This window comes from Benincasa hispida, chromosome 7 (assembly GCF_009727055.1).
Source record: "Benincasa hispida cultivar B227 chromosome 7, ASM972705v1, whole genome shotgun sequence".
NCBI lineage: Eukaryota > Viridiplantae > Streptophyta > Magnoliopsida > Cucurbitales > Cucurbitaceae > Benincasa > Benincasa hispida.
The window spans coordinates 9,932,999-9,948,409 of NC_052355.1; the positions used below are offsets into that span (position 1 = coordinate 9,932,999).

The following is a 15,411-nucleotide window of genomic DNA, read 5'->3' on the forward strand; positions in this document are numbered from 1 at the left end:
CGCCTCTCTCCTCTCCCTCCCTTTCCCATTTTTCCCCTCTTTCCTCGCCGTCGTTCGCTCTCCCCCCATTCCTCTCCCTCCCTCTCCCATTTTCCCCTCTTTTTCCACCGCCGCTGCTCCTCCCTTCGGTTAGCAGCTGCAATCAAGTGCCCGCTGCCGCCGTCGTCTCCTCGTCTCGTTCAGCCACCGCCGCCGTTGGTAATCTTCTCATTTTATTTTATCTTGTATATTTATTTAAATCATTATTTCACATCCTTTTGTATAAATCATGCCCATTCAAATGTGTGTATCCATTTCTATTTGAGACTTTCAATTTAATCAATTTATACCTCAACTTTGATAAATATTACAATTAATTGACCCACAATAAAAAAAGACAATGTTAAAGATTGTGTCAATTTCACTAGATTTCAATGATATCAACTTTGATACAAATTTTAAATTTTAACTAATGCACATATTTATCATCCAATATCGGTGCATGTTGCTTTTGTTAAGATCTCGTTAATTTTGTATCATATATTTGTTTTACAATTCTCTGAAATTCTATAGAGTAATTTATAACGAACATGTCATAATTCGTTAGAGATAAACATTATTACATTCTTTTAAGTTTCAAGTTGATTATAACACTATCTTTATGTCTAAAAAATGATATGATGTTAGTTATTTGGAGCATAAGCATGCATAATTTAACATTTCAAGCTTTGGAGAAAGAAAATTAGTACATAGATGTTATGTGCTATTTTTAGTATATGAACCTTTTTATGCTTAGTTTGTGTCTAATAAATCTATAAATATAAAAAAAATATAAAATAAATCTTTAAACCTCCAATTTGGTACTTAATAAGTCCATAACACATTTAATATTTTAAAAAAGTTTAAAGAATCTACTAGATATAAAACTAAATGTGTCTAATAGAAAATTGACTTTAAATTTTATGTCCAATAGGCTTGTAAATTTTAGAAGATGTTGAATAGATGAAAGACTTATATTAGACACAAAATTGAAAGTTTGGAGACGTACTAAATAAAACATTTGAAAGTTGTTAGACAATTTAAACGGTTTAGGGACCTATGTGTATATTTTGCCTTAAAAAATGAAAATTATGGAACTCAATGCTTAATAAATACTTTGTACTTTGTCCTCTAATCCAGGTTTGTTTTGGATTACAAGTTGGTCAGATAATATTTATTTTTAAGGATGAATAAAGAATGGATTAAACTAAGGAATAAGTTATCAGTGGAGTATAGAGAAGGAGTATTACAGTTCTTAGATATAGCAAAGTTTCATATTAATGATTCCGGACGAATAAGATGTCCATGCAAGAATTGAATGAATTCAATTTGGGAAAACGAAAATGAAAATGAATTGACAAGTTCATATTGTTGAATCTTATAAACGATTTACAAGTTCCAATTGAAAATGAAAATGCAAATGAAGGAAGGATTGAGAATGAAATGTCCTTAAATGGTCAAGAAAGAAATACCACGAACTTATTCGAGGATTTAATGACCGAAGCACGTAATGAAGTATACCTTGGTTGTTCGAAATTTTCGTCCTTGAACTTTTTAGTAAAGTTGATGCATATCAAAGTTCTCAACGGCTAGAGTAACAAATCGTTTGACATGTTGCTGGAATTGTTAAAAGTAGCGTTTCTAGCTCGTGGGGGTGGATAGAGTTTCATTACACCCATCTTGTCCTTGAACTCGGAGTTCTTGTGTATTTATGAATGTTTACGAAGTTTAATGTGTTGTGGTGGGGGAGGGGAGGGGGGGTTGAGATTGGGTGGTCATTGTTTACTTGTTTTGTGTGTGTTTTTATATTCGGGAGGTTCCATGTTTGTCGTGGGGGGTGGGTAGAGTTTCATTACACCCATCTCGTCCTTGAACTCGGAGTTCTTGTGTATTTATGAATATTTACGAAGTTTAATGTGTTGTGGTGGGGGAGAGGGGGATTGAGATTGGGTTAAACCATTTTGGGAACAAAGTTTGAGTTTTATGTGTGTTGGTCATTGTTTACTCATTTTGTGTGTTTTTTATGTTTGGGAGGTTCCATGTTTGTCGTGGGGGTGGATAGAGTTTCATTAACACCCATCTTGTCCTTGAACTCGGAGTTCTTGTATATTTATGAATGTTTACGAAATTTAATGTGTTGGGGGGGGGGGGGGGGTTGAGATTGGGTTAAACCATTTTGAGGACAAAGTTTGAGTTTTTATGTGTGTTGGTCATTGTCTACTTGTTTTGTGTATTTTTTATGTTTCGGGAGGTTCCATGTTTGTCGTGGGGGGTGGGTAGAGTTTCATTACACACCACTTTTGTCCTTGAACTTAGAGTTCTTGTGTATTTATGAATGTTTACGAAGTTTAATGTGTTGTAGGTAGGGGAGGGGATGGTTGAAGATTTGGTTAAACTCATTTTGGGGACAAAGTTTGAGTTTTATGTGTGTTGGTCATTGTTTCTCATTTTGTGTGTTTTTTTATGTTCAAGAGGTTACCATGTTTGCGTGGGGGGTGGGTATAAGTTTTCAGTTCACCCGTTTGTCCCTTGAACTCGGAGTTCTTGTGTATTTATGAATGTTATGAAGTTTAATGTGTTGTGGGGGGGAGTTAAGATTGGATAAACCATTTTGGGGACAAAGTTTGAGTTTTTATGTGTGTTGGTCATTGTTTACTCGTTTTGTGTGTTTTTTGTTTGGAGGTTCCATGTTTGTCGTGGGGGGTGGGTAAAGTTCGTTACATCCGTTTGTCCTTGAACTCGGAGTTCTTTGTGTATTTATGATGTTACGTAAGTTTAATGTGTGTGCTGGGGGGGGGGGGATTGAATTGGTTTAAACAATTTTGGGGACAAAGTTTGAGTTTTATGTGTGTTGGTTATTGTTTACTCATTTTGTGTGTTTTTTTATATTCGGGAGGTTACATGTTTGTCATGGGGGTAGGTAGAGTTTCACTACCAACCGTATTGAAGTTTTAACGTGTTATGGATATTTATCGATATAATATTTGAATGTTTTTGTTTTATTTGTATAGTGCTGTTTCAGAGATGAACTGGGACAGATTGTTGAAGATGCTGTGTTCGAGACGTGTTCTAGACGTTGTTTTGATTTTATTTCTTTTATGTATTTGTGATATGAATGTTTATGAACTTCTAGTATCGACTTCGTTTGGATATTGTAATTTCTTATTTACTTGTTATAATATCGACTTCATTTTCGTTTTTTAATTATGTGAATCTTTATTTGGTTTACTATGTTTTATAGGTTTTCAGACCACATTTTAAAAAATTACAAACGATAAATTAAAAATAATTTTCAACTAAAGAATGAACTCCCCACGCATATATTACTACATCGAGAGTTCTTGTATCTTCCGACGCATTAAATAAAACTATCGGGAGTTTTGGAACTCCGGACGCATAGGACAACCGTCGGGATTTTAAGATCTCCCGATGCATTTTAAAACGACGGGGTTTCTCCCGACCAAACTCCCGAAGACCTTTTATTCGTCGGGGCTCTCCCAACACTTTTTTCACACTTTTCCGACGAAATGTGACATCGGGAGAAGTTAGATTTCTTGTAGTGATCATCTTAGTGTTTGGAGACCTATTATCTTATCTCACCGATTTTAATTGTTTGTGGGCCCATTTTCAGAACGTGTTTCGTATCTCACCGTCATTTTCCTTTCGTGTATCGTATATCATCTCAGTGTTTGAACATACTCGATCATACTCGATCGTTCATACTCAATCATGCTTGATCATACTCGATCATGCTTGAACTGAAGGAACTCGTATGAGGAAAACCTTGAGTAGAAGCGGATCGTCCAAATCCATTAATTATAAAAAACTAAGTTTACAATAAACATACAACAAATATGCATTTAAAGTTAAATTACAATATGTTATTACAAGAAAAGGGTTCAAGATACATTACCTTTGAAGAACCGGGTTCAAGATACATTACCTTTGAAGAACCTTTTTCTTCATGAATCCTCCCTCGAACAGAATCAGCAACTTCTTGAAGACCTTCTTTAAGATTTTCTTGAACCAAAACCCGGACACAACCACAAAGGAGTTCTTAGTATTCTCGGGGTGAGAACCCATGAGTGGTGGACTCTGACTATTTTGGTTTGAGGGAAAGTTTGGGTGGAGGAGGTGGATTGAGAATTCTCTCATGAACACAGAACACTTCTGTAAAACTCTCTCAATCGTTTAACAAATTGCAATTTTGAAAAAGAATAAAAATTGTTTTTCTTTTATTCTCCTTTTTACCATAAAAACCATAACCACCCACTAAAGTGGTTGGAGAGAAAAGATAGAAAATATTATTTAACTAATAATAATAATATAATATAAATAAATATGATAATTAACATATCATATTATTTTTATATTAAATTATATGTTATATAAAATATCATATATAACCTATAGTTTTAATATTGTATCACATACAATATAAACTATAGTTTCTTTTTTCTTTTAAATGACATTTAATATAAATCTTATTTATATTAAACTTAACAACTATGAATCACATTCATAGAAAATATATTTGAATCTCATTCAAATATTTATTTCCTCCCATTAAACTATAATGTATCAAATACATTATGACAATTATATCATATATAATTGAAATAATTTAATTATATCATATATAATTGAAATAATTTAATTATATCATATATAATTAAATCCTTCTATTAATTTGAACAATTCAAATTAATCCAAAAACTGATTCTCAACTAAATCCTTTTGAGCTATCAAGGGGACTTCATGGACATGTAGCTTGAAGCTCCAACGATACATGAATAATTAATTAAACATTTTAATTACACTATTCACTATCCATTAAGTGTTGGGCATTCTACTAAAGACCGATAGTTGTACTTTTTACACTACAGATATATTTCTGTATCCATTGGATATAACCAATCAACAATATGATGACCCTTCACAAATTGCTCATAAGTACAGCTGGGTCAAATTACCGTTTTGCCTCTATAGTTACATCTAACTTCTTAAGTACCACTGATCTCTCTAATGAACAATAGATCATAGTCCTACTATGACTAAACCCTTGTCAAGTCAAGAGATGGTGTGGCGCCACATTGTTCAGAACACGGAATCAGCCCTTAAGGGAGCAATTTATCTACTTACCCATGCTTCAGGGAATGAGTGAATTCCATTTTGTGTAGCTGTGTTCCTAGCTCCCCAATCAAACGAATCCCCAAGATGGTAGGCTTGTTAAGTCGGTGATCTGACCACTCTCACCCATATAAATCAAAGGACCGCCCTCATATGCAGGAGTTCATAATTCACTCAGAATTCGAGTCATGTTAACTATGGTCATCCTGGTGAAATATAAGTCTTTATTATGAACAACATTATATTATGAGACTAAACATTTCATGGTTCGATTTTATACAAACTCCTTTGTATAGAATATCCCCGCTCGCATGTCTAATACTTGAATAATTAAGATCAGATCATTTGTAACACTTTACAACAATTGTAACACCTACAAAGCGGGTCATACTCGTAGTGTCACCAGGATAAGGTATCTAACCTTATTCATCTACTACATACCATTTAGGTTATCATTTAAACATGATCCACCCGTATGTCACCACATACATCTTTAAGTTACAAAGATAACCTTAAATGTTAGTTTATTGATTTGTGATTAATGCAACTAAAATATTACATATTTTATAGACAAAGTGAATAAAATATCATATATTATTAATCACATAAAGAGTTTGTTCATACAATGTTTACAAACTATAGAACCCTAAGAGATTTAGGGCATCAACCTCAACATGAACATACTCGATCATACTTGAACATACTCGATCATACGCAACCGTTATACTCGATCATGCTCGATCATTCATACTTGATCATGGTTGATCATACTCGATCATGCTCGATCATACTCGATCATACTCGCGTATTTTGCACGTTTTCAATATTATGCATTATTAGTCATCTCATTTATTAAAATACCCACCAACTTTAGTAATAACTGTTCTGATTGTTTTCTGATTTTATTCCACTTGCGTATTTTCACTACCCATTCAACCACTTCATTAATGACTCAACCAATTTATTAATTGGATTTGAGTTCATTCATGATGTAAACTTAATATTTTGAGGCTGGTCACATTTTTTTTTTTAATATTTATTGGGGCTGTTATTAATATTCAACAACCACCCCCTTCCTCTCACTTTTCCTATATAACCACATTGGTCCTTCTCTATTTGCTGAGAGCATCCACTGTCCAAGATTTATTTTGTCAATTCGGTTAGTTGTTTAACTTCAGTTTCTCATTCTCTACTTTTCTAATGTTTGGTTCTACTATTTTCATATTATTAAGTTTCTAACTTTTTGTTGTTTGGTGGGTGGTAGGGTGCCTCATTGTGTTTTGATCCGGCAACCCATGAACTCCATCTATATCGTACTTCATAGAAGTAGCATAGGTATTCTCTATTCGAACCAGTTCTCTACCTACATTATAAGTATTTTCTAGATTTTTTCTAACTTCTTTTTTATTGTTTTGTTATGTAGCCCAAACTAATATGAAATATTCAACTAGTTTGAGGCTGGTGTGTTACTTTTTTTTTTTTTTTTGGATTCCCTTATATTCCATTTCAGTTGTATTTTTTGGTGTTATTAATTTTAGTGTGTTACTTATACAATAGATATATTACACAGACTGTTTGACATTTTTTTGTGTTATTAATTTTTAAATTTTTTTATGAAATATTTGCATTGTTTTCATTTATTTTTTATGTTTACATGCTTCTTAATATTGGAGTTACCTAAGTTACCTTGCAAAAGTGTGAGATTTTTATTTTTACAAGATTGAACAATAAAAATATAGCTTAATTAATTAATAAATAAAAATATATTACTTAGACTTAATAAATTTCAATAATTAATATAATCATTTTTAATTATTTTAATATAAATTATCAATGTAATCATTTTTAATTATTTTATATAAAATTGGACTGTATACCATATCTTGGGATTGGAAAGAATAAAAAAAAATACAATCAATGTCTTATTCCAAATAGGATGAATACAATAATTGGATTATAAGATTTAAAAAAAAAATAGTGTTCATACAGACAAATTATTATAGAGTACAAAAGCTAAACCAGATAGCACACATAACAACTCTGTACACCCAAATACAAATATATCAACTTAGGTATAACAACTCTGCATATCCAAACACAGAACTCTCCAGATATCGAACTTCCTACATCCTATAGTTTTGTATTATTAATTTTAAATTTGTTTCCATTCCATACACAATTACACTCTTTGCCAACTTTTTCATTGGAATGAAGACAAAAACGTGACGTAACAATACTAAATGACTTGTAAAATAGTAGTACTCGAACAAAATTGATATATTTCAATTATACTTGCGTAATTTTAAGTAAGTTTCAATTATATTCGTAAAATTTAATTTGGTTTCAATTATGCTTTTATTGTTCAAGGAGGTTGAATTTTAGCCCTTAATTGTTAGTGGTGGGGAAGCTAAACACACGAAGTCACGAACTTGTAAAAATCAAGACTTTTCCTAGTTTATGTGAAAAGCCAAACATTGAGAAAGAAATTAAAAAGAAAAAGAAATATAGAGGGGTCAACATAGAAAGTCTCGTGAGAAATAATAAATTTATGAGAGATGATTCATAGAAGAGTGAAACAGATAGAATGTGTTGGTTGGGTGTCTAGAAGGTAGGGAAAAACGATTAAAACAATTGACCATTAAAGGAACATTGTTTTCAATGGTTTTCTTCCTTAAAAGTAGGATCTTTATTGGGAAATAATGACCCCTAAATTAGATAGTTTGGTTTCTTTCTTTGTCCTCCCCATTTATTTTTCCTTCTTCATTCATATTTTAACCTTCATGTTAATCAATTCATTGTGAGTTAGAGTTTTCGAATTTCTGTCATCTTCTATGATATATTTATCTTCTAAAATATTGTTTTATTAGCAACATCTTTTTTCCTATATTATGAGAGGAGGAAACCAACATTTTGCTTCAATCTCTACATCTCTCAACTTATATGATGTCATTTCAACTATGACTAGCTAAGACTCCTCAATTTTATTTACCACTCATACTCAAGTTACATTTCCATCTTTATTTTAAAGAAAAGGATCTAATTAAAGTCTTATTCTAATACGATTTCAAAATACAAGAGTTAAAAAGATATTTTAAATATAATAACAAAAGAAATATGATAAGAACAAAAATGAAACCCAATTTGAAGTGTAGAAGTACAATTAAAATTTGTCACTTTCATTCTGTGCATCATTATTTTACAAGTAACCATCACATAATATTTTATATCTTCATTTTAATTGAAAAGTTCAAAAATAGAATATTGCGGGCTTGAAATATGAAGAGGGGGCTTAAACGGATGAGTGGAAGTAAATATAATATTATATCTAATATTCCTCCTCACTTATGAGCTTGAAATATGAAGAAGGTCCAACAAGTAGAAATGAATATTAGAGAGGAAACAATATTACATGGGCTAAAACCCAAAACATCCCAAAACAATTTGCACCGACACCATTTTAAATTATCCATTTATCTAAAAGATTAAACTGGTAGGTGAAGTTAAAATTAATATAATATCTAACCATTTAAGGTAAAAATCAAACTTTTGATAATGCAAAAAATATAACTGAAAATGAAATGTATCCCAAAATTGAATGGTTTGACCTAACTTAATATTTGAAACCGTGAAAAGTAATTTTGGTGAATGAAAGTATTAGTTTTCAAAATTAGAAAGTCATAATCAAAAGTTTTTCTTTTTGTGTCTTTTAAAGAATACTTATAAATAACATAGAAACTGAAAAACGCAATGACACTTAAACTGGAATCACAAATTTGAACTTAAAAAATAAAAACCATGTATTGTAATTTGTAACTGAAAGCAAAAGAGAAATTGCGAATACCAGGTCCAAGTTCTGACAGTCGAATGGAATCGGCGGAGGGCACTGACGTCATTAAGACAGTTTGATGAGGCTAACAATCTTGTCCTGTCTGCTCCAAGTTTCAATTTTTGAGAAAGGACACTTGTTTGTGTTGTTGCTTGCTTCACCTCAAGAGCAGGCCTCCCTCGGCTTTCCCACAAAACAAACAAAGGGTAAAGTTCAAAAACCAAGAAAAACACAGCTCCGCTAAAAAAAAGAAAGGATTTTTACAGTGTGTGAGAGAGAAAGTCGCGCGATCTAAAGAAAACAGAAACCCCTCTTTCTCTCTCTTCTCATTCTCCACGGCTGGGAGGGCTTCTCGAAAATGTCTGCCTACAGAGCTGAAGATGACTATGACTACCTCTTCAAGGTCGTCTTAATCGGAGATTCTGGCGTTGGCAAGTCCAATTTGCTTTCCCGCTTTACCAAAAACGAGTTCAGCCTCGAATCTAAGTCTACTATTGGGGTTGAGTTTGCTACTCGCAGTTTGAATCTTGATGGCAAGGTTATCAAGGCTCAGATTTGGGACACTGCTGGCCAGGAACGGTGATTTTCCCCCTTCTTTGCTTTTGTTTGCTTTCTATGTTTCTGATTTCACATTTTATGATCTGGGTCCTTGTCTTTTTTTATGGAAATATTGTGTCACATATGGGGCTCTGCTCTTGTTTTATTGTTTCTCTTTCTTTTGCTGCTACTGATTTTGAAATGTACCTGCCCTTAAATGTAATTGCTTTTTAAAGCTTCGATTAGTAGTAATCATCGTCTTGTTTGGTTTAGGTTATGCTTGTTTATTTGTAATGGGGTACCCTGATGGGTTTGGTGGATCTAAACTAAAAGAGGTTTGTTAGAGCTTAGAATACTTCTAACTGTTTGTTGCCTTCCCTTGTCATTTTCTCCCACGTCAAAACCTCAATTCACTATATAGGTTGATTGACTTTTTATAGATTTTCCCTGGAAGGTGGGGGGTTGTGTTTTCTGTTAGTACCAATGCCATGAATATGAGTAAAAAGTGTAAGTAAAATGTGGAAACTTCCTTAATTTTGAAAATTGAAGTTTACTGTCAGGAGGTTAAGAGATATTTTAGGAGAAAATTGAGTTCTGTTTTCTGTTGTTTAATTTGCATCAGTACTTGACACCTAAATCACAGACATTCCATCGCTGTCGTGCTAGATGCTACCTTGTCCTATAAAACAGCACAGAGAGAGGAACAAGAGAGATAGCAAATCAAGCCTTCCGATCACATTTTAATACAGAAAGCTTTTTGATAACTCCAAATATAGTTTCGTTGGGTTATGCATATGATAGAAACATGTCTTCAGGCTTAAAGAAGAAGGCCCTTTCCCTTAAATTGTAATTCAGGCATTACATGCTTTCCGGTACGAATTGGACAAGCAGATGCCCCCAAAGTTCTTGAGTATGTTAGAAGATTAGTCAGCTGTAATGTCCATTTCCGAAAAGCTTACTGTTTCTTAACTTTTCTCTTCCAAATAATTGTCTTTCCGTTTTTAGCAACTGTGTTAGGTTATTCCACCTCTATTATGGACGTGGTCAAGTGTCGGTTTATAAATGTGGAGAAAAGTCCACTTCTTCAATTAGTGTTTGGGGTTGACTGTTGAGAAGCAGAGGAATACCAGTTAGTAATATATCAAAGTCAGGTTACACTAAATCTGTTAAACTGGTTTCAAAAGGCCTGTGTCTATGTGAAGATTTAATTCAAAGTTCAATGCTCATCTCCTATTGATGTAGAGATGATTGACATGGAGTGTTAATTTATAAAATATATGAGAATGTTTCACCTCTTTTACTAGTTTTTGAGGTTGACAGAACCCATTTGTGCTACCATCTTGGATGTTCTGCAGCAATAAGATTCATCTTAAATGTCTTGTTTATCTGGAAAAAGTGGTCCAATTCTCATTTTAATGAGTGAGGCATGCTGTAAGATAGTTGTCACAATTGGCACAATAAGGCGTCCAAATTAGGATGCGATTGGAAAAGTTACCTTTAATACCTTTATATAGCTCACTTATAATTGTTGAACAAACTTTTTCTGTAGTCAAAATGGGACGTTTACCTGTGTGACAGACTATTAACTTAGTTTGGTCTAAAAACTATCTTTACTTCATCTTAACTTCTCAAGTTCACAGGTATAGAGCGATTACAAGTGCTTACTATCGAGGAGCAGTTGGCGCCCTGCTTGTGTACGATGTTACACGACACTCCACATATGAAAATGTTGAGAAGTGGTTGAAGGAGTTGAGAGATCATACCGATCCCAACATTGTAGTAATGCTAGTTGGCAACAAATCAGATCTTCGCCATCTTGTGGCAGTGTCAACTGAGGATGCAAAATCATTTGCTGAGACAGAGTCCCTCTATTTCATGGAAACCTCTGCCCTTGAAGCCACAAACGTTGACAATGCCTTTGCTGAAGTGCTTACACAAATTTACCACATAGTGAGCAAGAAGGCTATGGAAGCTAACGATGATGCTGCTGCATCAGCCGTTCTAGCAAAAGGGGAGAAAATTGATATCAGTAAGGATGTCTCCGAGGTAAAGAAAGGCGGTTGCTGTTCCAGCTAGACTACCAATCTCTGAAGTCGCTGCAGCAGCCAGCACTAGCAGGTCGTCTCCTTGCTCGACATCTATTTTACATTTTGTTTTACATATAGTACACCGGGGTTGTGTGAAATTTTTTCCAGGGATGCATAGAGGTAGGGGATTCATGGGGATTGATTTGATGTATTTTACTGTTTCGATTACTGATATTTTAACTTATGATTTGAAAAATACTGATGCTTAAGCTGATCCACTTGGGAGTTGCAAATTACAGTTTTATACTCATTTGACTTTGAGGGACTTTGTTTCCAAGTACAGAATTGTTATGGCTTTCAGTTTCAAGACTCCAAGATTTGTTTCATCTTTTGTGTGAAGTGAACTATGTATATAAGAAAGATATGTGGTATTTTCTCCTTCTCCCCTAATCTAATCATTGATCAAAGATTTAACCTCAATCCATTGGATTAATTATAGTATGAATTTTGAGCAGGAGATTGAAGTAATGAAGCTGAAAAAGATGCTAAATCAATGGAAATCCATTAGTGAAAAAAGCAGGTTAAAATGGAGTAAATTGTGGTCAAACTTTCCCGTAAATTTATGTAGAAAGTGGAGGGAGCAAAGCATACAGGCCAACCAAATCATTGTTAATGCCACCCCCACCTAAATCAAAATTTATTCCCTTTTTCTGTGGAATAATGGAATTCATTCCTTTCTTTTTCTTTACGAAAATAGGAAAATATGCAAAATATCTTTTTGGTCTACTCTTACACTTTTACTCCTAAATTTTGAATTTAAATCCTTGAGGTTTGAGTTTAGTTTTTATCTTATCTATATGTTTTAATGTTATATATTTTTACACTTAGGTTATTACTAATGCTTATATTGGTCGTTGGGGTTAACCAACAATTAATTGACCTTAAACAATTACGAAGTAAAGTTTTAAATTTCTTTTTAGTAATTATGAAAAAATAGTGAAAAGTAATTAATAGACGTTAACATTAAAGATTTAAAGTTAGTATTTAGTGAAAAATCAAGGTTGAAAGTGAAAATCTTAAAATTTAAGAACTAACTAGACACAAAAATCAAAGCTCAGGGGTTAAATGTAAGAATCAAATAAAAATTGAGTTGAAAATTCATAGATAAAATTATAATATGCTAAAAACCTAAAGACCAAATGAAAAATAATAATAATAATAAGGAAGTTTACCTATTGAAATCTTAAAAACAATATTTTAAAGGGTAAATTGCAAGGTTGGTTCATATTCGGACATAAGATTATTTCAAATATAATTTAGAAGCATTCACTCCTTTATGATTTTTAATCCTATGCTATGACTGAATTTTTCGATGTTTCAATTTTCAATTTAATTTCAAAAAGTTTTAATTTTCTTATATTGTGCAAATCATAATGGAGGATTCTTTCCTGCTTTTGTTATTGTGTTTGATATGAACAATAAAGTCTATGTTTGTTTTTAGTTCAATTATCAAGTTCTTCCTTTAGCATTATAAAAAGAAAAACCTTTTTTTTTTCAGAAATATCTCAAGTCTAATTTTATTACTCACCCCTTTAATCCAAAATATTACTCAATTCTTCAATTCAAAAGAATCAACTCGAGATATTTTTGTACTAAAAAAAAAAACTCGTGATATTTTTCCTCTATATATTGGAAACAAATAATTTTCTAAAAAAATGTATTAATAACCATGTAGTCTGATTAAAAATTATTCAATGAGACCGCTATACTATGGTTGACAATTTTACATTATTAAATGTAGAAGAGAGAAATGTCTCGAATTAAATAAAATGGTTATCAAGAAACATACACAATTTTGAATCCATATCGAATTAAATCTAGTGGTCATGTGATAACAATATTGTGAAAGTCTCATTGATTCACTTTCCCTTATTTCCTTGTTGGATTATTCTTTCAATAAAATGCAAGGTTTCAAATTTATTTTTGTTAAATTATAAAAATAAGGGTAATAGGTAGTAATTTTAGGAATAATAATTAATAACCAAATACATAACAACATTTCTAAAAATAAATACCTATCATTTCAAATGTTGCAATACTATCATTAATTTTTCATAAAATATTCAAACTACTCTTAAAATAGAAAATTGTTAAGAGTGTTGAATTAAAATTGAGACTCAACACAGCATCCTGTACCAAGCCAATGCATACTCGTTTTACATTTCCATTTTCATTTAAAATTTTTGAAAAAATTACAATCCAACGGTAGTTTTTGAAATATTTATAAAAGAATATTAAAGATAAAACTTCAACCATTAGATTTTTTCTTGAAAAGCACAAGTAATTAATTTGAAAAATCCAAATAAAAATATCTATGTAGATTATCTTTTTTTTTTTTTTTTTTTTTTTTTTTTTTTGAAAGAGGATTATCTTATTTACAAAAAGGAGTATATTCGTGTTGTAAATTTGAGGAGCACAACGAGAACACAGATATGAAGAAAATATAATATAATATAATAATAATATATAATAAAATAAATAAATATTAAAAAATACAATATAATAATAATATATAAATATATAAAATAAATAAATAAATAACAAAAAGTAAATAAAATAACAATTAATGGATTTCTCCACTTTCTCCAATTTTTTTGGATTGACCAGCAATATATGTGTCTTCTAAAACTCAAAAAATACTACTATTTATAGACAATTTGACAAGTAGGAGGTGGATTACATTGACACTAATTGTGTGTAATCTTGAGACACATAGACAATACATGGAGTAATGGATAAGAGACATACGGCCAATGGACACTAATAATTGACATCTACATTAAACCTAATCTAACAAATTTATAATATTCCCCTTTGAATGCCCATTATATATGAAATATGCATCGTTAAAACTTTACTAGGAAAAAATTCACTGGAAAAAAATCCTAATGAAGGAAAAAAATACATATTTCATATAATCTAATACTCTTAAAAAGTATATTTATTCCCCCTCATGGAAACATTACTTGAGATCTTTGAGTCGTCACATTCCAATGTTATGCACCAGTTTTTCAAATGTTGTAGTAGGTAATGCCTTTGTAAATAAGTCTGTCAAGTTATCTTTCGAACAAATTTGTTATACAGTGATGTTGTCATTTTCTTTAAGATTATGAGTGTATAAAAGTTTTGGTGAAATATGTTTTGTTCTATCTCTTTTAATATATCCTTTGATCTGGGATGTACATGTTGTGTTGTCTTCGTATAATATCATTGGAAGATTTTTACTAGAAGACAAACCACATGTTACACGAATGTACTGATTCATTGATCTTAACCATATACATTCCCGACTAGCTTTGTGAATTGCAAGAATTTCAGCATGATTTGAGGAAGTGGCTGTTATTGGCCTGTTTCATTGATCGCCATGATATAGTAGTTTCTTCACATGTGAATAGATAACCTGTTTGAGTTTTAACTTTGTGTGGATCAGATAAATATCCAGAATTTGCATAACCAACTAGATCAAAATTTGATTTATTTGAATAAAATAGACCCATGTCGATCATTCCATGGAGATAATAGCGTATATGCTTAACTCCATTCAAATGGCTTTTTGTTGGAGAAGAACTATATCTAGCTAATAAATTTACTGAAAATGCAATATTTAGGCTTGTATTATTATCAAGATACATAAGTGCACCAATTGCACTAAGATATGGTACTTCAGGACCAAGTGGTTTTTCATTATTATCTCGAGGTCGAAATATATCTTTCATCACATCTAATGAACGAACTTCCATTGGAATATTCAATGGATGTGCTTTGTCTATATAAAATCTTTCAAATTTTTTTTTTTATATAAGTTGGTTGATG

At 31.8% G+C, this 15,411-nt stretch overlaps 1 protein-coding gene across 1 annotated transcript; it reads left to right on the top strand.

Annotated features, from left to right (window-relative positions):
- The first annotated feature begins 9,136 nt into the window (after positions 1–9,136).
- On the top strand, positions 9,137–11,924 carry LOC120081708 (ras-related protein RABA1c-like). The gene is made up of 2 exons (XM_039036800.1): positions 9,137–9,553; positions 11,152–11,924. The coding sequence occupies exons 1-2, from the start codon at positions 9,333–9,335 to the stop codon at positions 11,585–11,587; spliced, it is 657 nt and encodes a 218-aa protein (XP_038892728.1). The 5' UTR covers positions 9,137–9,332; the 3' UTR covers positions 11,588–11,924.
- The last annotated feature ends 3,487 nt before the right edge of the window (positions 11,925–15,411 follow it).